This window comes from Chlorocebus sabaeus, chromosome 23, assembly GCF_047675955.1.
Source record: "Chlorocebus sabaeus isolate Y175 chromosome 23, mChlSab1.0.hap1, whole genome shotgun sequence".
In the NCBI taxonomy this organism is placed as follows: Eukaryota; Metazoa; Chordata; class Mammalia; order Primates; family Cercopithecidae; genus Chlorocebus; species Chlorocebus sabaeus.
In genome coordinates this window covers 224,175-248,737 of record NC_132926.1, presented here as the reverse complement: position 1 = coordinate 248,737, position 24,563 = coordinate 224,175, and the positions used below count along the sequence as shown (strand labels likewise).

At 45.8% G+C, this 24,563-nt stretch overlaps 1 protein-coding gene across 1 annotated transcript in view; it reads left to right on the top strand.

Moving 5' to 3' along the window:
- LOC119623252 (protein FAM153B-like) overlaps positions 1 to 24,563 on the top strand; it is a 72,663-nt gene that overhangs the window by 22,925 nt on the left and 25,175 nt on the right. Inside the window, exons 11-27 of the mRNA XM_073010798.1 lie at positions 2,504 to 2,638; positions 4,201 to 4,256; positions 5,251 to 5,275; positions 7,250 to 7,317; positions 7,738 to 7,768; positions 9,884 to 9,954; positions 10,397 to 10,421; positions 12,589 to 12,659; positions 13,120 to 13,144; positions 15,139 to 15,209; positions 15,643 to 15,673; positions 17,617 to 17,684; positions 18,148 to 18,172; positions 20,613 to 20,683; positions 21,126 to 21,150; positions 23,319 to 23,389; positions 23,846 to 23,870. Coding sequence (XP_072866899.1) covers positions 2,504 to 2,638; positions 4,201 to 4,256; positions 5,251 to 5,275; positions 7,250 to 7,317; positions 7,738 to 7,768; positions 9,884 to 9,954; positions 10,397 to 10,421; positions 12,589 to 12,659; positions 13,120 to 13,144; positions 15,139 to 15,209; positions 15,643 to 15,673; positions 17,617 to 17,684; positions 18,148 to 18,172; positions 20,613 to 20,683; positions 21,126 to 21,150; positions 23,319 to 23,389; positions 23,846 to 23,870 — 894 coding nt within the window. The remainder of the gene's footprint in view (positions 1 to 2,503; positions 2,639 to 4,200; positions 4,257 to 5,250; positions 5,276 to 7,249; positions 7,318 to 7,737; positions 7,769 to 9,883; positions 9,955 to 10,396; positions 10,422 to 12,588; positions 12,660 to 13,119; positions 13,145 to 15,138; positions 15,210 to 15,642; positions 15,674 to 17,616; positions 17,685 to 18,147; positions 18,173 to 20,612; positions 20,684 to 21,125; positions 21,151 to 23,318; positions 23,390 to 23,845; positions 23,871 to 24,563) is intronic.

Below are 24,563 nucleotides of genomic sequence, written 5' to 3'. Positions count from 1 at the left end.
GTTTGTTTCATTCACATAGAATAATACGGTATGTCTGGGATTCAGGTTTTGAAACAAAACATGGAGTCTAAGTGACCCCTTGTCAAAGTGACCATGGACTGGTCTAGGTCACAGCAGTTGGGCCCCATATTGTGACACGTATGCTTGCAAAAATTCTACTGTGACCTGTCACTGAGGTGACCTGACGATGTAGGTCTTGCCTTCATTTTCACTGCCATTCTCGCAGCTGAACGTTGGCAGTTAAAGCAGCTTAGTTGTCTCAGGCCTCACGATGGGTAATAGTTCCAGTGGCTGCCTCAGGGGTATGTATGTTCATTTCTATCTTCTGACTGCGGTTTCTTCAGATGGGCCAGTTTTCCTGTATGTTAAATGTCATTCTGATTTTTTAAAAAATTTCCCCAGCTCCTATTTGTCCACATGTTTATAAATATGTTTTAGAGTTTTATTACTCAATTGATATTTTTTATTCTTCTATCAAGGTTTTTGCCTCAAATATTTTTCTCTAGAAAAATTTCTGTTTCCCACGCCAATTGTTTTTTTTTTTTTTTTTTGACAGAGTCTTGCTTTGTTGCCCAGGCTGGAGTGCAGTGGCATGATTGCGGCTCACAGCAACCTCCGCCCTCCTGGGTTTAAGCGATTCTCCTGCCTCAGCCTCCTGAGTAGCTGGGACTACAGGCGCCCACCACCACACCCGGCTAATTTTTGTATTTTTTGTAGAGACAGGGTTTCATCATGTTGGTGAGGCAGGTCTTGAACTCCTGACCTCCTGATCTACCTGCCGTGGCCTCCCAAAGTGCTGGGATTACAGGCATGAGCTGCCGCACCTGGCTTTTTATGTTATTTTATTTATTTATTTATTTATTTATTTATTTATTTATTTATTTATTTTGAGAGAGTCTCGTTCTGTCACCCAGACTGGATTGCAGTGGCATGATCTCCGCTCTCTGCAACCTCCGCATCCCAGGTTCTTGCAATTCTCCTGCCTCAGCCTCCTGAGTAGCTGGGATTTGGGTTCCTGCCACCATGCCCAGCTAATTTTTGTATTTTTAGTAGGGACGGGGTTTTACAATATTGGCCAGGCTGGTCTTGAACTCCCGACCTTGTGATCTGCCCTCCTTGGCCTCACAGAGTGCTGGGATTGCAGGCGTGAGCCACCGCGCCCGGCCTTTGTGTTTTGTTTTGTTTTTTGTTTTAACACACTCTCCCATTGACTAGATACAGAAGAAACCACTGAAAACTCAACTGGGGTGCCACATTTTCAGTTCATTCCCACTAACTGCTTGTCGAGGGTGATTCAGTCGAAGGGAAGTTCATTCTTGGCACAGCTATCAAGGGTAGTTAGTTTGGAATGTCCTGTGTTCCGAACCAGCTTGGGGGCCAAGCAGAACTTGGTCCCTTGGTGTGGTCAGTTGGTCGTGGAGGGGTGCTCACTGCCAGACAGCTGACAATACGGGCGCTGGGTAGGATGACCAGACGTTTGCATTTGTTCCTCAGAGAGGCTTCGTTTGCAGGAAAGTGCCATATTTTAGCCCAGGTGTTAAAACCTATAGAGACAGGAGTTATGTTTTGTTTAATGATTTGAGCTTTTTCTGGACTCAGCACCTCTTCCAATACCTCGACCTTCCTGAACAGCCGTTGGTGCAGGAGGATTGAGAAAGGGAGTGGAAAGAGCTCCAGGTCCAGGGTCCGGGCCATGATTTAGAGGGCTCAGGTGTTCAGGGATCTCTATCCCCAGAAAATCAACCAAATTCCTGTCTCAGATCTATCATTGGTCAGTGTTGGGACTCTGGGCAGGTCGCTTCAAATCTCTTCATTTCACTTCTCTGAACTGTCAACTCTGAGTGGCAGCCCCTGCTATGCCCATCTCTCTGAGCTGATGTGGGCCCCACAGGAAATTCGAACAGAAACTTTTCACGAGTTCTAAAGCATGAGACACATGTCAAGAATGAAGAGAATTTTACCCTCCACTGCCCTGGAGTCCCCCAAGTGCCTTCTCTGTTAACCACTACCAAGGGCCTGACTTGTTCTTGCAGACATGAAATAATTGAATTCAACACTTTATGGCACTTAGGAAGCACCCGTCTTAAGGCTTTTGGTCCGTTTAGCTGTTTTTACCCTTTTAACATAACATGGGCTATTATCAACATTTCCACATTCAGACTAAGGATTGGAGGCACAGAGGGGTCTATAGAACTTCCTCAGGTTCTGGCAGCTTCTCAAAAGTCCTGGAGCTCAGATTCTCTGCACCAGACCCTACGCTCTCGGTCAGTCCAATCTGCCTTTCTGTAACGTCTCATCTCAGTACAGGCATTTGCCTGCCCCGTTGTAAGTGCAACCCACAGTGCAAGTCCTTTCTGAAGCCAAACTCAGATTCAGGGGACTTTGCTCTGCAGATGACGAACAATGGGATCAAACATTTAAGCTGTGAATAAATAATGACTCATTTCTCTGATCTTCTGCAGCAAGATATCAACAGCTGTCTTTATTTTAATTCACTTCCCAGCATGTTCTGTTAAAGATCCAAGAGCGGGTCCTGGGGTGCCCAGGGAGTCCTCCGTCCACCGCCACAGGCGTAAGAAGCGAAGCCTCCGTTGCTGGTGTCCCAGCTGTGTGCGCCCTAGAGTTGAACCAATGGAAGGTACCGTGGAAACTCAGTCGTTCAGTTCATTCACGATAGGATTTCTAGATTCTTCAGTGTCATATTTCAGACAATTGTAAAATTGCTACACTATATTCTTTGTTTCACGTGTACATGTTTAAATGTATAAGTTAGTCACTAGTGCTGCAACTATAGCAGTAAAGGTGTATTTCCATTCCTGGTTTGGGTTTCCTTTTAATAGTAAAGAACATCTCAGTGCAAATTGTAGACATTTTGCTGATTGTTAAACATTAACTAACAAGGATCTTTTTCTGAGACAGTGTTGCCAGGTTTGTAAAGTGATGGACATCACTTCAAACTGTTTGGAAGTAACCTAAAAGTGGAGGAAGTGGTACCGAAAATTTCCATATACCCACCTTCCTCAGTTTTGTGATCCCATCTTATGTGAGTGTGATAACAATGGCTGAGCCAATAGTGACACATTCTTATGAACAGAAGTCTGGGGTGAGCATCAAGGTTCACTCCGTGTCGTCCAGTCTATGGGTTCTGACAAACTCACAATGTCCTTTGTCACCCTGACAGAATAATTTCACATCCTAAACATGACCTGAGCTGCACCTACTGATTCCTCTCTCCTTTTCTGAGGATTCCTGCCAACCATGGATGATTTTACTGCCTCTATAGGTTTCCTTTTCCAGAATTTCATAGAGTTGGAATCATGTAGTATGTAGCTGCTTATGACTAACTTATTTTACTTAGCAATATACATGTAAGATCTTTTGTATCTTTTTGAAGCTTAACAGCTTAATAATTCTTATCAGTGAACAATAGCCCATTGGTTTCATCGAACAGTGTTAATATATATTTTCTTTGTGTTTAGCCTGGTTGGAGGTTTACCAATTCTATTGATCTTTTCTAAGAAGCAGCTTTTGGTTTTGTTGAGTTTCTTTGTTTATTTTGTTATTTCTATCACATTGATTTCTGCAAATATTATTATATTTTGGGGGAGGGGGGTTGTCTGGTTTACATTACACTACACTTTTTTCTCTAGTTTCTTAAGGTGGAAAGTAAGACATCTGGATTTGGATTATGTTTAACTTAACTGCACAGAAGTGTGAATGGCACTGATGACCCTGAAGTGTGCACTTGATTATTAAAATAATAAATATGATGTATTTTGGCCACATATTGATTTTAAAGCCACTAAAATGAATGATAAGTGCAGGAGGAACATGTGTATATCCAGGAAAGATAAATGACATTATAACATTTGAACAACAAAAGGAAATTTACCAGGCCTCAAAAACACACAAGGTGTGATGGGACACTGTCATGGAATCAGCAGTGCATCTGTGTGAACACTGCCTATTTCACAGTGGGGAGGTGGCTGAGCCAGAGAACCAGGCCCTGACTTCTGTGGCTTTCCTGATGGTCTCATTTGCCTTCCCTCATCACCAAGGAGGGTATCCCAGTGGCAGCCAAGTTTCTCCCCTTAACTCACCTCCTTTACACACGCCATCCCCCTGTCCCCAGCACCCAACGCTGCCTAAGGGATTCCTTCTGTGGAACCAACATGCTGACAGCTACTCTGTGTTTTCTAGATCACGAGGACCTGGCGCGGGAGCCTTCATCTGAGGATGTCCCAGGTGCTCGCGTGGTAAGTTCTTCTTTATGTTTCTGAGATGGAAATTTTGTTGCTCTTGGTTCTTTTTATTTTATTTGAAATGAGATACGAAAATCTTGCTGTGTACATCATAGATGACTTACGGAATTTTTTGGTGGGAAAATGTGAGCGTTCATTACCAGGTAAGAAATGATCTCAGTTGAGTGCAGTGGCTCACGCCTGTAATCCCAGCACTTTGGGAAGCCGAGGCGGGCAGATCACGAGGTCAGGAGATCGAGACCGTCCTGGCTAACATGGTAAAACCCCGTCTCTACTAAAAATACAAAAAATTAGCCAGGCGTGGTGGCGGGCTCCTGTAGTCCCAGCTACTCGGGAGGCTGAGGCAGGAGAATGGGGTGAACTCAGGAGGTGGAGCTTGCAGTGAGCGGGAATTGCGCCACTGCACTCCAACATGGGTGACAAGAGTGAGACTCTGTCTCAAAAAAAGAAAAAAAAGAAAGAAAAATGATCTCAGATAGCATTCTTAGATGATACCTTCAGTTACGAACTATATGGTAGAAATAAATTTTTTTAGGGAAAAAGCTTTCTTCTTATAACATTGTGACTGTACAACCAAAACAGTCTTAAACGTCTTGCATAAAAATCTTGTGCCTTTCCAGAAGTGTCTTCTAGACTTTATTTTGGGACCATTGCCTCAACCACTGTCTCCCATCTGCTTTTCTAATATCACCAGTAAAGAAAAGACCTGTATGGTGAAACCCCATCTCTACTAAAAATACAAAAATTAGCCAGGCATGGTGACCGGCAACTGTAATCTCAGCTACTGGGGAGGCTGAGGGAGCAGGAACAGTTGAGCCCAGGAGACGGAGGTTGCAGTAAGCCGAGATCATGACACTGCACTCCAACCTGGGTGACAGTAAGATTCCAGCAAAAAAAAAAAAAAAAAAAAAAAAGAAAAGAAAAACCTGTACACACAGGACACGGCACGGTCTGACCCTTACAGTGTTTTATTTTTCTCTAAATGCAGGTGAACGAAGCCACACAGACAAACAGTACGTATTCTGGGATCACCCCTATGCCGAGGAAAAATTCTAGTGTTGACACAGGTGACACTTTCTTGCCTCATTTTTCTGGAGAGCCACTCTGGTTTGAACTTCCTGCCAGAAATGTGATTCAAGCACTTTTGTCTTAAAAAGTGAAGAACCCGGTCAAGAAATGTGACTATTGGCTCTAGTGCCTGGAAGGCACAGTGTCATTTGGAGAGAAGAGTGTGCTGGGCATCAGGGTTGGGAAGTATGGAGGAATGAGTCAATGTGGAGTGATTGTGAATATCTCTGCGAGTTTGTGTGCTTTTCCCCAGAAAATATGTTCCCATGTGCAAAGCACAACACAAAGATTGATACTCTGAAACCAAAATTTCATCACCACTGCACTTTCCAAAAATCAACCCATTCATTCCTCACCACAGCTGTAGTGGAAGGTTAACTTTAATATCCCTAGTCATCACATGGAGATGATGTAGAGATAAATTTTCAGGCTTTTGGTCTCCTAAATGGAAATGGCATAGATGAACTCAGGAATGGGTGGAAGGTTGATGCTGTGGGCTACTAGTCTGAAGTTATCACGTGGCCCTGGTGTAACTTGTCACCCTGTCAGAGAATCTTTAGCATCTGTGTGTGTATGTGGAAGTGTGTTGGCCTATAAAGATCTCAAGCACTGTGTACCACAATAGAATGGTCTCAATGGTCAGCTGACCCAGAGTTTGAGTAGGTTCATTGTACAATGGACTTTGGTGCGGTCGTTAGTATGAAACATACAGAGAGAGTTGCCAGGCATTTGGTCTTAAGTGATGGGGTATTCCTCACCTCCTGGTCAAAAGCAAGGAACATTCAGGGACATTCTATTGTATTTAATGAGATCATCACCACAAACATTAGACATGTTCCAATTCAGTATCACACATACCCAAGACACAGGACCTAACAAAATTTCAAGGAGCCTGTTGGCTGTTATTCCGGTGCCCATCTCCTCTCCTGGAATCTTCTGCACAACTGGGTTAGAAAGGGTCAGCACCCCCGCCTGCTGCCCCCCAGGAAGTGCTGTCCCAGTCCTGGGGCCAGTGTGAGCATGAGCAGCAGCGGACCCCATGACACACACACATTGACAGGAAGAGCAGAAGGACAAACATCACAGGCCAAGGAGGGGTCATGTTTAAATGGTAGGATAATTCAGTGTTTTCATCTTGATTTAGTCTTCTTTAAAACAAAACGTTACTGAATGCATAGAACATTTTGGCTAGAATTAAATCTCTTCTTTCAAGAAATGTTGCTTTTTATCTTGTTTAAAATGTTCTGGCCGGGCATTTTGGGTGGCCAAAGCAGTCGAATCACTTGAGGTCAGCAGTTCAAGACCAGCCTGACCAACATGGAGAAACCCAGTCTCTACTAAAAATACAGAACTAGCTGCACATGGTGGCACATGCCTGTAATCCCAGCTACTCTGGAGGCTGAGGCAGGAGAATTGCTTGAACCTGGGAGGCTGATGTTGCAGTGAGCCGAGATCACACCATTACACTCCAGCCTGGGCAACAAGAGAAAAAGTCCGTCTCAAAAAAAAAAAAATTTTTTTTCTAGAAGCGATGAAAAACACAGCAACAGGACATGTGGATCCTGCGAAGAAAATGATCTCAAGGGGATCAAGAAGGGAGGGCAAATTAGCTCAGGTCAGATTAGGAAGGAGGAGCCCTATAGGGAAACACTGTGTGGTGGGCCCTGTTTGAGATGGGTTAGTTCATGTGCAAGAGGTTGCCTTAGCTAGAGGACCAAGGCCCTGTCTTCTGTGGCCTTCCTGATGCCTTCCTTCACCATTTGCCTTCCCTCACCACCATGGAGGATGGACCGGCAGAGGCTGAGCCTGTGCTGTGAACACACCTTTCCACACACGCCAGCCCCGGGTCCACAACTCCAAGACCACCTGAGGGATTCAGTCAGTGGAGCTCATGTGCTTATAGTGACTCTGTTTCCCAGGTGAAGAAGATCTGGAGGAGGATGTGCCAGAACAGACATCCTCGGAGGAAGCCTCAGGGGTTCACATGGTAAAGTCTTCTTTTTTCCTCTGAAATGGAAATTTTATTTCTCTCTGTTTCAATTGAATTAAGATGTATACATCTTACCATGTACATTATAGGTGACTTACAGAATTTCTTGGTGGGCAAATGTCAAGAGTTCATTATCAACTAAAACATGGTTTCAGATGGCATCCGCATTTACACACTGTATATCAGCAGGCATTTTCCTCAAGAGAAATGCCTTCTTCTTGAGAAGTATTTGGAATTGTCAAACAAAAACATTGGAAAATCTTGTAGAAAAATCTTGTGCCTTACAATGAATGTCTTCTAGATATTGGGGCCATTGTCTCAACCACTATTTTCCATCGGTTTTTTTAGTGTCAAGAAAAGACCTATGCATGCAAGAGACAGCACGGTCTGACCTCACAGTGTTTTCTTTTTCTCTAGATGCAGGTGGACCCAGCCACACTGGCAAAAGGTACATATTCTGGGGTCATCTCTTTGTTAAGGCTTGAAATCTTAGTGTTGCAAAGGTGGCGCTGTTTGCCCTAGGGTGTGAGTGGCAGGACGAGCACTTGCCTTCCTAGGAGGATGGAGGGTGACTCATGTATTACGAGGTGGGGAGAGACAAATGTGACTGTGGGACAGCAGAGGCTCCAGGATGTCCCCATTGAACCCACCGTGGAAAAAGGTTGGTTGGCTGCCTGTTTCTGAAGGCTTTTGCAAAACAAGTGAATGCATTTGGTTTCGGTCAATAGGAATAGAACCTGAACCAAGTACAGCCTGCGTTTTTTCTTGGGAGTATGCATTTGGTGGAAACTTATGTGTATATATTGAATTTAATTGCTGTGTAGGTGTCAATACTTACCCCACATTTTAAAACAATCAGGCTGGTGTGATTTTAAAATGTCCCTTGCTAACCTCAGAAACTTATCTCTTCATAACCGAATTCTCCTAGTCATGTTTAATCTCTAGAATACAGTTTCTGTGTGGTACTCGGGGGCTTCCTGCTGAGTGATTAAAGGTAGAAATCCGTGTTACCAACATTGAGGCCCTAGGAATTCACAGGCAGCTGCCCACTGGGCTCTATGAGGGAGAGAGCAGGCTACAGCCTTGGCCTGGGCCTGCAGAGGAACATGATTTGGAGGAGCAGAAGGCAGGCATGAGGGCAGCAAAGCCATGCGGGACGCCGAGGTGCAACATCAGGAGAGTCAGTTCCACATCATCACCTGGGCGTGGGCGGAATGTTCACGCCTCGTCTGAAGGAGGCGTTGAGCTCCAACTTCATGGCTGGCCTGAACATTGGCCGTCTTCCTAAGAGCCTGGTCATAGGAGCTCCTTCCTTGTTTCTGGTCTTCTCCATCTTCCTGTGTGTTGATGGCAATGGCACCACCAGAGATTAGTGAGAGACAGAGAACAGGAGTGAGTTCCTGAAATATTCAGCTTAGCCCAGAGAGAACATGATCAGCAGGGACGGATTGAGGGTCAGTCCAGACACAGAGTAGTTTCCATGCTTGATCTCCCTGTGGCTGGGACAAAGAACAGCTTCTGGGAGTCTCTGGACAGCTGATCCTTGTGTAGCTATTATTGGCCAACAGTGGCCTGGCCCAGAGTTCCGTTTTACTGGAGGGAAGCCTCAGCTCCCAGGCTGAGCAGCTGCCCCAGTGCTGGTGTCAGAGGAGGTGAGGAGACCCTGCTCTGAGGCAGGCTGAGCCCAAGAAAGGGAGAGGGGCTGCCCTGGCGTTAGGTGGTCCTTGCACCTTTCATGTGTGACCTATAAGACGTGAATTTCTCTGTATCTCTGAGACAGCCTTTCAATCATCAGTGCAAAAGTCTGTTGTCTCCTACTCATAGGTGGAGGAATCCTGGCCATGGCAGGTCACGGGAGGGCAGGGACTTGTGTCCTCCTCATTCCTTCTCATCTCAGAGCTCAGTCCTGGGCAGCCCATCTTGGGCCCCAGTGATGTTCCAATGCCTGCATTCCTGTTCTGAAATCTAGCACAAGTGTGGCAAGGCTTTCTGCTCTTTTTCTGTAGTCTCTGAGTTCCCACGCTTACCCAGGGGCCTGCGTGGGTTCTAATCCAGGGTCAGGGGAGAAGAGTGTGTGCTCCTCAAACAGTGAGGTTTTCTCTTCTCTGCTCCTGCGGTTCTGCTCGTGTCTTCTGAAGTGGGCACGGAATGATTACAACGATAAATTTTGTATATGTTTTGCCACAATAATGTCTGAAGTTCAATAAAAGCGATGGAAAGTAAAGGAGAAGCATATGTAGACCCAGGAAAGACAAATGACATTGTCACATTTCAACAGGAAAGTGGAAATTTCCCAGGCCTCTAAATGCGTAGGGGAAGGATGAGACACTGCCACGGCATTGGCAGTGCATGTCTGTGCTGCTAAGGCTCTGTCTTCCATGGCTTTCCTGATGGTCTCACTGACCTTTCTTCATCACCAAGGAGGATGTTCTGGCAGGAGTTCCGTTTTTGCAGTTAACCCCCCTTGTCTACATGTGCCAGCCCCGTGTTTTTAGCACCCGAGTCTCCCTGACGGGTTCCTTCAGTGCACCCAACGTGCTGACAATGACTCCGTGTTTCCTAGAGCGCGATGAAGACTTGTTGTGTGAGCATCCGCTCAAGATACTATCTGAGATGTTACGAGGCTCTTTTGAGGTAAAGTCTCTTTTGTTTATCTGAGGTGGGAATTTTGTTTCTCTTGGTTTCCATATAAATTGAAGTAAGATATGATAATCTTTCCACGTACAGTATGGATGACTTACAGAATTTCTTTATGGGCAGCTGAAGATGAGACTGTATTACCCAGAAGAATGAATTCAAGATGACATTTGTAGGTGACAGGTTCACCTAAAAACTCTATGGCAGTAAGCATTTTCCATGGAAGTTCGTTCTTCTTGAAAAAAATGGTGAACATAAATCGGGCACAAAAATCTTGTGTCTTTGCACGTGTCCTCTAGGCTTTATTTGGAGCCCTTGTGTTGACTGTTTTCACTATTTCCATTGGGTTTTCTAGTGTCAACAAGTGCAGTAGAGACCTGTGCACACAGGACACAGTGTGGTCTGACTCTTGTAATGTTTTTCTTTTCTCTAATTGCAGAAGAGCTTTGACGTAGAGACAGAAGGTATGTAATCTGGGATAGCTTTTTTAAAAATGGTTTTTATTTTACTTGAAAGTCTGGGATGCGTGTGTAGAATGGCACGTTTTTTACATAGGTATAAATGTGTTGTGGTGGTTTGCTGCACCTATCAACACGTCATCTAGGTTTACTGCTCAGCATGCATTACATATTTATACTAATGCTCTCCCTCGCCTTGCCCCCCACGCTCCAGGAATTGCTTTTTTGCTAAGGAAATACCTTATTTTTTCAGAACAATGGCACTTTTTACCATGCATTGGGTGGAGAATTTCTCTGGAGCTTCCTAACAGAAATGAGGTTTTAGGCAGTTTGGTATAAAAAACAGTAAGACTTCGGTACAGAATTGTGACCATCTTTCTGTAGTCTCTGCAGGAAGTGGTGTCCCGTACATGAAAGAGGGTGGTGTGCATCAGGTTTGGGAGGTGTGGAGGAGAGAGTCTGTGGGCAGTGATTGTGTCTTTGGGATTTTTTGTGCATGATCAAAGCACAACACAAGGATTAATTAAAAAAAAATTTTTTTTTTAAAAACTATTCCATCACCCTGCACACTTTACATAAATCAGCCCATTCATTCTCCGCCACAGTTGTCTGAAGTTAAGTTTAATATCCCCAGTCATCAGATACTGGTTGGGCAGGGATGAATTTCTCAACGTCTGGCTTTCTCAGTAGAGGAGGGAAATGGGAAATCAGGAGCGGGTGGAAGGTTGATTCTATGGGCTGCTGTCCAGTATGGATCTCACAGCCCTGGTATAACTCATCAGTCTGGCAGACTTTGAGCACCTGGGTGTGCATGTGGACGTTTGATGGCGTATAGAATTCTAAGCACTGTCTGTCCTCACAGGATGGTCTCAGTGGTTGCATAACCCGGGATTAGAGTTGGGATGTTTTACAGTGGACTTTGGTGTGGTCAGAAATGTGAAACACACACGGCGAGGTCACAGGCTTTTCGTTTGGTGGTTGTGTTATTCCTCAGATCCTATTTAAAAGCAGAGAACAGGCTGGGTGTGGTGGCTCACGCCTGTAATCCCAGCACTTTGGGAAGCCAAGGCGGGTGAATCACTTGAGGTCAGGGGTTTGAGACCAGCCTGGCTAACACTGTCTCTACTAAAAACACAAAAATTAACTGAGTGTGGTGGCAGTTGCCAGTAATCCCAGCTACCCAGGAGGCTGAGGCAGGAGAATCACTTGTACCTGGGAGATGGGGGTTGCGGTGAGCCTAGATCATGCCACTGCACTCTAGCCTGGGCAACAGAGTGAAATTTTGTCTCAAGAAGAAAAAACGGAGGACATTCCGGGACACAGTCTATTCTATTTAATAACACGATTGCCACAAGTGTCACATATGCCCTAATTCAGCCCACACAACCAAGACTCAGTGCAGAATAGGCACTCAAGGAAGAACTAGGGTGTTATTCTGACGTCCATCTCCCCCGGTGGAATTTCCTGCATAGCTAGTTTGGAGAGTGTTAGCGTCCCCACCTCCTGCCCCCCATGATGGGTTGTCCTGGTGTTGGAGCCAACGTGAGCATGAGCAGCAACTGATTTCACAGACACATACATTGTGTTGAAAAGGAAGAGCGGAAGGGCAAATATGCTAAGTGCGTGCCATCTTTCAATGATAGGATAGTTGAATATTTTAAAATCCTGGTTTAATTCTCTTTGAATCAAAGGTTCAGAGAAGTCATAACTTTTTTGACTAGAATTAAATTTTTTTTGAAGAAAGGTGGCTTTTTATGCAGCACAAAATGTTTCGGGTTGGAGAATGATGATCAGCAGCACCTGTGGATGCTGTGGGGGAAATGACCTCAGAAGGGATGATGAAGGGAGGGCAAGTTAGCTCAGGTCAGATTAGGAAGGAGGAACCTGACACGCTGTAGGGAGGGTCGCCTGCCCCGTGTCCTGTGCCCTCTTTGAGATCAGCTGTGTCTCATTGCTGAACTTGCCTTAGCTAGAGGACCAAGGCTCTGTTTCCCATGGCTTTCCTCATGGTCTCATTTGTCTGCCTTCACCACCAAGGAGGATGGGCCTACAGCTCCGTCTGTGGTAACCCACCTTCTTCACACATGCCAGCCTCATGTCCACACCACCCAATACAACCCGAGGAATTTTCTCAGCAGAATCCATGTGGTGACACTTACCCTATGTCTCCTAGATCCTCAAGAGGACCTCGCAGCAGAACATCCACGTGAGGCACCCGTTGAGAGGGTCCTCTCTGTTATCAACGTGAGTTCTTCTTTCTTTATCTGAAAGGGGAAATTCATTTTCCTAGTTTTCTTTCAATTTCACTTGAATAAAGATAGGAAAACTTTACTACCATGTACATTATAGATGCCTTAGAGAATTTCTTGGTGGGAAAATGTAAAATGAGAATTCTTTACCAACTAATAACTAATTCAAGATGGCATTCTTGGATGACAGCTTCAGTTACAAACTATGTCAGCAAGCACTTTCATCAGGAGGAAAACCTTCTTGAAAATACTGAATTTACCACCAAAATTAACTTTAAAATCTTGCACAAAAACCTGGTGACTTTGTACAAGTGTTTTCTGGGCTTTATTTTTGTGGCCGTTGCCTCCACCAGAATTTCCCATCTGGCTTTCTAATAGCACTACGTTAAGAAAAGACCTGTGTACAAGGACAGCGCAATCTTACCCTCACAGTGTTTTCCTTTCTCTAAACTCAGGCGGAGGCATTCACAGAGACAAATGGTACGTATTCTGGGATCACCTATTTGGTAAGGAAAAATCTTAATGTTAAGAAAGGTGACACATTCTTGCCTGGTTTTTCGGGAGAACCATTCTCGTTGGAGCTTTGTACTGGAAATGAGGTTAGGGCAGAAATTACTGAGTGTACTGAAGAGGGGTGATCATCCTACGTGGTGCCTGTAAGCTGCAGTGTCGTTTTTATGACATCGAATGAGGTGCATCAGGGTGGGAGGTGTAAGGAGTCTGTGTAAAATGATTATGAGTTTCTTTGGGAGGATGTGTACATTTCTCCAGAAAGCATGTTTCCATGTGCAGAACTCTACACAAAAATGAGTGTGGTAAGTAAAAATCCCATTACCACTGCACACCGTGCGTAAATCAGCCCATTGGTCCTCCACCACGGCTGTAGCTGAAGAGCAGTTGGAGATCCCCAGTACTCAGGTGGAGATAGTGCAGAGATGAATTTGCCAAGCTCTTTATCTCCTCAGTGGAGGAGGCAGAGGTGCACTCAGGAGTGGGTGGAAGGTGATGCCATGGGCCACTACTCGGCAGTAATCACGTAGTTCTGGTATAATTTGTCATTATGGCAGAGAGCTTGAGCACCTAGGTGTGCAGATGAAATCTGGATAGCCTTCAGAAATCCCAAATACTGTCTCTCACATAGGATTGTCTCAGTGGTCACATAACTCAGTGTAGGGATAAGTACATTTTACAGTGGACTTTGGTGTGGTCACAAATGGGAAACAGACATTGAGAGGTCAGGCTTTTGGCTGCAGTGCTGTGTTAATTTTCTCATCTCCTGGTGAAAAGCAGAAAATGATCAGACATATTATATTGTATTTAATGAGATAACCACCACAATCCTTACATGTGCTGCAGTTCAGCACGCACACCCAAGACACCGCACCAAATAAGAACGGAAGGAACAACTTGAGTGTTACCCTGGTACTCATCTTCTCGCTGGAATCTTCTACAGAGCTGGGTTAGAGAGGGTCAGCGCCCCCACCTGCTGCCCCCCAGGGTGGGCTGTCCTAGGGCTGGAGCCAGTGTGAGCATGAGCAGCAGCAGGCCCCACGGCACACACACACTGTGTTAAAAGGAAAGGCCGAAGGATAAACATCACATGCCAAGTAGGAGTCGTCTGTAAATGGTACGATAATTGAGTATTTTCAAATCTCGGTTTGGTCTTCTTTAAAACAAAAGGTTAGTGAATATAGAGAATATTTTAGCTAGAATTGAGTCTTCTCTTTGAAGAAAGGTTGCTTTTTATCTAGTACAAAATGTTCTGTCCGGCCACGGTGTCTGACACCTGTAGTCCCAGCATGGTGGGAGGCCGAGACGGGTGGGTCACCTGAGGTCGGGAGTTCGAAACCAGAGTGACCAACATGGAGAAAACCCGTCTCTACTAAAAATACAAAATTAGCCTGGCGTGGTGATGCATGTCTGTAATCCCAGCGACTCAGAAGGCTGAGGCTGGAGAATCGCTTGAACCTGGGAGGCTGAGGTTGTGGTGAGTCGAGATCATGGCATTGCACTCCAGCCTGGGAAAGAAGAGCAAAACTCCTTATAAAAAGAAAAAAAAACGAAAAAAGTTCTAGGAGGGACAAAACACACACTGCAGGATATGTGGATCCTGGGGAGGAAATGACCTCGAGGGGATCGAGAAGGCAGGACAAGTTAGCTCAGGTCAGATTAGGAAGGAGGAGCCCTGGATGCTGCAGGGAAACACTGTGTGGTGGGCCCTGTTTGAGATGGGTTAGTTCATGTGCAAGAGGTTGCCTTAGCTAGAGGACCAAGGCCCTGTCTTCTGTGGCCTTCCTGATGCCTTCCTTCACCACTTGCCTTCCCTCACCACCATGGAGGATGGACCGGCAGAGGCTGAGCCTGTGCTGTGAACACACCTTTCCACACACGCCAGCCCCGGGTCCACAACTCCAAGACCACCTGAGGGATTCAGTCAGTGGAGCTCATGTGCTTATAGTGACTCTGTTTCCCAGGTAACCTGGAAGATCTGGAGGAGGATGTGCCAGAGCAGACATCCTCGGAGGAAGCCTCAGGGGTTCACATGGTAAAGTCTTCTTTTATCCTCTGAAATGGAAATTTTATTTCTCTCGATTTCTCTCTTGTTTCAATGGAACTAAGATGTATACATCTTACCATGTACATTATAGGTGACTTACAGAATTTCTTGGTGGGCAAATGTCAGAGTTCATTATCAACTAAAACATGGTTTCAGATGGCATCCGCATTTACACACTGTGTGTCAGCAGGCATTTTCCTCAAGAGAAATGCCTTCTTCTTGAGAAGTATTTGGAATTGTCAAACAAAAACATTGGAAAATCTTGTAGAAAAATCTTGTGCCTTTCCACGAATGTCTTCTAGATATCGGGGCCATTTTCCCAACCACTGTTTACTATGTGTCTTTTTAATGTCAGCAAGTGAAGACCTGTGCACCCAGGAGACAGCCTGGTCTGACCTCACAGTGTTTTCTTTTTCTCTAGATGCGAGTGGACCCAGCCACACTGGCGAAGAGTACGTATTCGGGGGTCGTCTCTTTGTTGAGGTTTGAAACCTCAGTGTTGCGAAGGTGGCTCTGTTTCACCTGCATTTGCTCAAGGGCCTCTCTTGTTTGAGCTTCCTGTAGAAATGAGATTTGGGAAGTTCGGTTTAAAAAATACGAAGAGTCAGGCTGGGCGCAATGGCTTATGCGTGTAGTCCCAGCACTTTGAGAGGCCGAGACGGGTGAATCATCTGATGTCGGGAGTTTGAGACCAGCCTCACTAACATTGAGAAACCCTGTCTCTGCTAAAAATTTAAAATTAGCCGGGCGTGGTGGTGCATGCCCCTAATCCCAGCTACTCAGGAGTCTGAGGCAGGAGAATCAATGGAGCCCAAGAGGTGGAGGTTGCAATGAGCCAAGATTGTGACATTGAAATCCATCCTGGCAACAAGAGTGAAACTCTGTGTCAAAAAACACAAAAACAAAAAACTAAGAGTCCAGTAAACGACTCTAACCATGGTACTGTCATCCCAGGAAGCACCAGTGTCATATAAGGTGCGGCGCTACATCAGGGTTTGCAGGGACAGAGGAGCGAGTCTATATGGAATGATTGTGGATGTGTGGGAGCGTGTGTGCATTTCCCCAGAAAACATACTCCCATGTTCACAGCACAACACAAGCATCAGTGTTCAAGGAAAATTCCATCACCACTGCACAGTTTGCATAAATCAACCCATTCATCATCCACCACAGCTGTCCCTGAAGATAAATTTACCATCCCCCGTCCTCAGATGGGCATGGTGCAGAGACGAATTTCCCAAGCTCTTGTTCTTTTAAATGGAAGAGGCACATGTGACCTTGGGAATGAGTGGAAGGTTAATGCCATGGGCTACTACCCGGAATTTGTCACAAAGCCCTGGTATAATTTCTTGCTGGGCCAGGTTGTTCCAGCACTTCTGTGTGCGTGTGGGAGAATGAAAACCTTTTGGATCCCAAACACTGTCATGACTGGGTGGTGTCAGTGGTCAGCTCACCCAGGGTTGGTTTGAGCAGGTACATTGTACAGTGGGCTTCAGTATGATCATTAACATAAAACAGAGTCCACAGGCTTTTGGTCTACAGCGGTGAGGTCGTTCCTCAGCTCCTGTTGGAAAGCAGACAGTGATGAGTGGCATATTCTATTGTATTTAATGAAATTATCACTGCACATCTTAGAAATTCAGTAGAACCCAATCCCAAGACACGGCATCCCATAAAATCTCAAGGATCAACCTGGGTGTTAGCCTGGCACCCATTTTCCCTGCTGGAATCTCCTGCATAGCTGGGCTGGAGAGGGTCAGTGCCTCGCCCCCGTCCCCCTCGCTGCTCCCATGACAGGCTGTCCTGGTGCTGGAGTCAGTGTGAGCATGAGCAGCAGTGAACCCCACGGGGCACACACTTTGCGTTAAAAAGGAAGAGTGGAAGGACAAATCTCACAGGCTAGGTAGGGGTCATCTTTAAATGGTAGGATAATTGGGTATTTTCAAATCTTGGTTTAATTGCCTCATCACAAACAGTTAGTTAATGAAATCTTTTGGCTAGATTTAAATCTTTTTCAAGAAAGGTTGCTTCTTATTCAGTACAAAACCTGGAAGTGGTGATATACAGAGCAGCAGCACATGTGCGTTCTGAGGAGGAAATGACTTTGGCAGGGATCAATAAGAGGGCACTTGAGCTCAGGTCAGATTAGGAAGGAGGAGCCCTAAGAGGCTGCCAGGGACACACAGCCTGCACTATGTGGTGTGCGCTGTTTAAGATTGGCTATTTCACGTTTACGAGGTGGCCTGGAGCTAGAAAGCCAAAGGCCCTGATTCCCTCTCTTCCCTGCCTCTATCCTGTTCTGCTGTCCTCCTCCCCCACCCACCTCAAGCAATGTTACTGAATTGTTCGTGAGCAACACCACCAAGGTGCTGACGGTCACTCTGTGTCCTCCTAGTTCCGCCGGGACATCTGCAGGCGTGGTCCAGTGACAGCGAAGACGAGGAGGACCCAGAGGATGTGGAGGTCAGGCCGCCTGGATTTGTCTGAGAAAAACTGCTTTCTTAGCTTTATTTTATTTGGATGAAATTAAGATACGAGAATGTGACAACATATATCTTAGATTAGTTACCCAATGTCCTTGGGATGAGCTTTAAGTGAGAGTCTGTTCCCCACTGAGGGTTGACTTAATACAGAGGGAGAAAGTGACAGCATCCACCACACATTGTGGGGCAGTGAGCTTGTGCCTTTACCAACTTTGTTCTCTTTCGAACAAAATCACTTACTGGCCAACCAACATGGACTTGAGAGGAAACGTCCTCTGAGAAAAATGTGTCTTTACTGTGATTCGATTTGCTCTGTTCTTTTGGGTTCCTTTGAACACTGGTTTCCATCTTGTTTTCTAATGTCACTAAGTGAAGAAAAGTCCTGTGCACACAGGACACAGCAGGGTCTGATGCTCATAGCAATTTATTTTCTGTCTTTACAGAGATCCTCAGGAGTTACAGAAAAGGGTACGTATTGCAGAAGCCCTCCCATCCTGATGAGTCACCCAGATGACGAGGAATGTGCCACGGTCTCGCTGGCCTTCCTGTGGACAGGCAGCCTGAGTGGAGCTTCCTCTCATGGATGAGGACCTAGGCTGTGATGGGAGGGAGGGATGGTTGTTGTAGATAGAGCATGATGGTCACATTCTGCAGTCCCTGGGAGCAACTGCATTCTCTGAGCATGGGGTGAGCTTGTGCGCATTGATTTGCTGCGTGTCTTTTTGAATTCACGTGGTGAGTGTCCAAAATACATAATGTCAAGGTCACGTAGAGGCCCAGCCTCTATCCCTCAGCCTAGTCTGGTTTCCGTGTTCTGTGCTCAGGAAACACAGCATCATGAAAAGGTAACCAAAGGGCTTGCCCTAGGGTGTGAGTGGCAGGACGAGCACTTGCCTTCCTAGGAGGATGGAGGGTGACTCATGTATTACGAGGTGGGGAGAGACAAATGTGACTGTGGGACAGCAGAGGCTCCAGGACGTCCCCATTGAACCCACCGTGGACAAAGGTTGGTTGGCTGCCTGTTTCTGAAGGCTTTTGGAAAACAAGTGAATGCATTTGATTTCGGTCAATAGGAATAGAACCTGAACCAAGTACAGCCTGCGTTTTTTCTTGGGAGTATGCATTTGGTGGAAACTTATGTGTATATATTGAATTTAATTGCTGTGTAGGTGTCAATACTTACCCCACATTTTAAAACAATCAGGCTGGTGTGATTTTAAAATGTCCCTTGCTAACCTCAGAAACTTATCTCTTCATAACCGAATTCTCCTAGTCATGTTTAATCTCTAGAATACAGTTTCTGTGTGGTACTCGGGGGCTTCCTGCTGAGTGATTAAAGGTAGAAATCCGTGTTACCAACATTGAGGCCCTAGGAATTCACAGGCAGCTGCCCACTGGGCTCTATGAGGGAGAGAGCAGGCTACAGCCTTGGCCTGGGCCTGCAGAGGAACATGATTTGGAGGAGCAGAAGGCAGGCATGAGGGCAGCAAAGCCATGGGGGACGCCGAGGTGCAACATCAGGAGAGTCAGTTCCACATCATCACCTGGGCGTGGGCGGAATGTTCACGCCTCGTCTGAAGGAGGCGTTGAGCTCCAACTTCATGACTGGCCTGAACATTGTCCGTCTTCCTAAGAGCCTGGTCATAGGAGCTCCTTCCTTGTTTCTGGTCTTCTCCATCTTCCTGTGTGTTGATGGCAATGGCACCACCAGAGATTAGTGAGGGACAGAGAACAGGAGTGAGTTCCTGAAATATTCAGCTTAGCCCAGAGAGAACATGATCAGCAGGGACGGATTGAGGGTCAGTCCAGACACGGAGTAGTTTCCATGCTTGATCTCCCTGTGGCTGGGACAAAGAACAGCTTCTGGGAGTCTCTGGACAGCTGATCCTTGTGTAGCTATTATTGGCCAACAGTGGCCTGGCCCAGAGTTCCGTTTTACTGGAGGGAAGCCTCAGCTCCCAGGCTGAGCAGCTGCCCCACTGCTGGTGTCAGAGGAGGTGAGGAGACCCTGCTCTAAGGCAGGCTGAGCCCAAGAAAGGGAGAGGGGCTGCCCTGGTGTTAGGTTGTCCTTTCTACTTTCCAATGTGACCCATAAGACATCAGTTTCTCTGTATCTCTGAGACAGCCTTGCAATCATCAGTCCAAAAGTCTGTTGTCTCCTACTCATAGGTGGAGGAATCCTGGCCATGGCAGGTCACGGGAGGGCAGGGACTTGTGTCCTCCTCATTCCTTCTCATCTCAGAGCTCAGTCCTGGGCAGCCCATCTTGGGCCCCAGTGATGTTCCAATGCCTGCATTCCTGTTCTGAAATCTAGCACAAGTGTGGCAAGGCTTTCTGCTCTTTTTCTGTAGTCTCTGAGTTCCCACGCTTACCCAGGGGCCTGCGTGGGTTCTAATCCAGGGTCAGGGGAGAAGAGTGTGTGCTCCTCAAACAGTGAGGTTTTCTCTTCTCTGCTCCTGCGGTTCTGCTCGTGTCTTCTGAAGTGGGCACGGAATGATTACAACGATAAATTTTGTATATGTTTTGCCACAATAATGTCTGAAGTTCAATAAAAGCGATGGAAAGTAAAGGAGAAGCATATGTAGACCCAGGAAAGACAAATGACATTGTCACATTTCAACAGGAAAGTGGAAATTTCCCAGGCCTCTAAATGCGTAGGGGAAGGATGAGACACTGCCACGGCATTGGCAGTGCGTGTCTGTGCTGCTAAGGCTCTGTCTTCCATGGCTTTCCTGATGGTCTCACTGACCTTTCTTCATCACCAAGGAGGATGTTCTGGCAGGAGTTCCGTTTTTGCAGTTAACCCCCCTTGTCTACATGTGCCAGCCCCGTGTTTTTAGCACCCGAGTCTCCCTGACGGGTTCCTTCAGTGCACCCAACGTGCTGACAATGACTCCGTGTTTCCTAGAGCGCGACGAAGACTTGTTGTGTGAGCATCCGCTCAAGATACTATCTGAGATGTTACGAGGCTCTTTTGAGGTAAAGTCTCTTTTGTTTATCTGAGGTGGGAATTTTGTTTCTCTTGGTTTCCATATAAATTGAAGTAAGATATGATAATCTTTCCACGTACAGTATGGATGACTTACAGAATTTCTTTATGGGCAGCTGAAGATGAGACTGTATTACCCAGAAGAATGAATTCAAGATGACATTTGTAGGTGACAGGTTCACCTAAAAACTCTATGGCAGTAAGCATTTTCCATGGAAGTTCGTTCTTCTTGAAAAAAATGGTGAACATAAATCGGGCACAAAAATCTTGTGTCTTTGCATGTGTCCTCTAGGCTTTATTTGGAGCCCTTGTGTTGACTGTTTTCACTATTTCCATTGGGTTTTCTAGTGTCAACAAGTGCAGTAGAGACCTGTGCACACAGGACACAGTGTGGTCTGACTCTTGTAATGTTTTTCTTTTCTCTAATTGCAGAAGAGCTTTGACGTAGAGACAGAAGGTATGTAATCTGGGATAGCTTTTTAAAAAACGGTTTTTATTTTACTTGAAAGTCTGGGATGCGTGTGTAGAATGGCACGTTTGTTACATAGGTATAAATGTGTTGTGGTGGTTTGCTGCACCTATCAACACATCATCTAGGTTTACTGCTCAGCATGCATTACATATTTATACTAATGCTCTCCCTCGCCTTGCCCCCCACGCTCCAGGAATTGCTTTTTTGCTAAGGAAATACCTTATTTTTTCAGAACAATGGCACTTTTTACCATGCATTGGGTGGAGAATTTCTCTGGAGCTTCCTAACAGAAATGAGGTTTTAGGCAGTTTGGTATAAAAAACAGTAAGACTTCGGTACAGAATTGTGACCATCTTTCTGTAGTCTCTGCAGGAAGTGGTGTCCCGTACATGAAAGAGGGTGGTGTGCATCAGGTTTGGGAGGTGTGGAGGAGAGAGTCTGTGGGCAGTGATTGTGTCTTTGGGATTTTTTGTGCATGATCAAAGCACAACACAAGGATTAATTAAAAAAAAAATTTTTTTTTTAAAAACTATTCCATCACCCTGCACACTTTACATAAATCAGCCCATTCATTCTCCACCACAGTTGTCTGAAGTTAAGTTTAATATCCCCAGTCATCAGATACTGGTTGGGCAGGGATGAATTTCTCAACGTCTGGCTTTCTCAGTAGAGGAGGGAAATGGGAAATCAGGAGCGGGTGGAAGGTTGATTCTATGGGCTGCTGTCCAGTATGGATCTCACAGCCCTGGTATAACTCATCAGTCTGGCAGACTTTGAGCACCTGGGTGTGCATGTGGACGTTTGATGGCGTATAGAATTCTAAGCACTGTCTGTCTTCACAGGATGGTCTCAGTGGTTGCATAACCCGGGATTAGAGTTGGGATGTTTTACAGTGGACTTTGGTGTGGTCAGAAATGTGAAACACACACGGCGAGGTCACAGGCTTTTCGTTTGGTGGTTGTGTTATTCCTCAGATCCTATTTAAAAGCAGAGAACAGGCTGGGTGTGGTGGCTCACGCCTGTAATCCCAGCACTTTGGGAAGCCAAGGCGGGTGAATCACTTGAGGTCAGGGGTTTGAGACCAGCCTGGCTAACACTGTCTCTACTAAAAACACAAAAATTAACTGAGTGTGGTGGCAGTTGCCAGTAATCCCAGCTACCCAGGAGGCTGAGGCAGGAGAATCACTTGTACCTGGGAGATGGGGGTTGCGGTGAGCCTAGATCATGCCACTGCACTCTAGCCTGGGCAACAGAGTGAAATTTTGTCTCAAGAAGAAAAAACGGAGGACATTCCGGGACACAGTCTATTCTATTTAATAACACGATTGCCACAAGTGTCACATATGCCCTAATTCAGCCCACACAACCAAGACTCAGTGCAGAATAGGCACTCAAGGAAGAACTAGGGTGTTATTCTGACGTCCATCTCCCCCGGTGGAATTTCCTGCATAGCTAGTTTGGAGAGTGTTAGCGTCCCCACCTCCTGCCCCCCATGATGGGTTGTCCTGGTGTTGGAGCCAACGTGAGCATGAGCAGCAACTGATTTCACAGACACATACATTGTGTTGAAAAGGAAGAGCGGAAGGGCAAATATGCTAAGTGCGTGCCATCTTTCAATGATAGGATAGTTGAATATTTTAAAATCCTGGTTTAATTCTCTTTGAATCAAAGGTTCAGAGAAGTCATAACTTTTTTGACTAGAATTAAATTTTTTTTGAAGAAAGGTGGCTTTTTATGCAGCACAAAATGTTTCGGGTTGGAGAATGATGATCAGCAGCACCTGTGGATGCTGTGGGGGAAATGACCTCAGAAGGGATGATGAAGGGAGGGCAAGTTAGCTCAGGTCAGATTAGGAAGGAGGAACCTGACACGCTGTAGGGAGGGTCGCCTGCCCCGTGTCCTGTGCCCTCTTTGAGATCAGCTGTGTCTCATTGCTGAACTTGCCTTAGCTAGAGGACCAAGGCTCTGTTTCCCATGGCTTTCCTCATGGTCTCATTTGTCTGCCTTCACCACCAAGGAGGATGGGCCTACAGCTCCGTCTGTGGTAACCCACCTTCTTCACACATGCCAGCCTCATGTCCACACCACCCAATACAACCCGAGGAATTTTCTCAGCAGAATCCATGTGGTGACACTTACCCTATGTCTCCTAGATCCTCAAGAGGACCTCGCAGCAGAACATCCACGTGAGGCACCCGTTGAGAGGGTCCTCTCTGTTATCAGCGTAAGTTCTTCTTTATCTGAAAGGGGAAATTCATTTTCCTAGTTTTCTTTCAATTTCACTTGAATAAAGATAGGAAAACTTTACTACCATGTACATTATAGATGCCTTAGAGAATTTCTTGGTGGGAAAATGTAAAATGAGAATTCTTTACCAACTAATAACTAATTCAAGATGGCATTCTTGGATGACAGCTTCAGTTACAAACTATGTCAGCAAGCATTTTCATCAGGAGGAAAACCTTCTTGAAAATACTGAATTTACCACCAAAATTAACTTTAAAATCTTGCACAAAAACCTGGTGACTTTGTACAAGTGTTTTCTGGGCTTTATTTTTGTGGCCGTTGCCTCCACCAGAATTTCCCATCTGGCTTTCTAATAGCACTACGTTAAGAAAAGACCTGTGTACAAGGACAGCACGATCTTACCCTCACAGTGTTTTCCTTTCTCTAAACTCAGGCGGAGGCATTCACAGAGACAAATGGTACGTATTCTGGGATCACCTATTTGGTAAGGAAAAATCTTAATGTTAAGAAAGGTGACACATTCTTGCCTGGTTTTTCGGGAGAACCATTCTCGTTGGAGCTTTGTACTGGAAATGAGGTTAGGGCAGAAATTACTGAGTGTACTGAAGAGGGGTGATCATCCTACGTGGTGCCTGTTAGCTGCAGTGTCGTTTTTATGACATCGAATGAGGTGCATCAGGGTGGGAGGTGTAAGGAGTCTGTGTAGAATGATTATGAGTTTCTTTGGGAGGATGTGTACATTTCTCCAGAAAGCATGTTTCCATGTGCAGAACTCTACACAAAAATGAGTGTGGTAAGTAAAAATCCCATTACCACTGCACACCGTGCGTAAATCAGCCCATTGGTCCTCCACCACGGCTGTAGCTGAAGGGCAGTTGGAGATCCCCAGTACTCAGGTGGAGATAGTGCAGAGATGAATTTGCCAAGCTCTTTGTCTCCTCAGTGGAGGAGGCAGAGGTGCACTCAGGAGTGGGTGGAAGGTGATGCCATGGGCTACTACTCGGCAGTAATCACGTGGTTCTGGTATAATTTGTCATTATGGCAGAGAGCTTGAGCACCTAGGTGTGCAGATGAAATCTGGATAGCCTTCAGAAATCCCAAATACTGTCTCTCACATAGGATTGTCTCAATGGTCACATAACTCAGTGTAG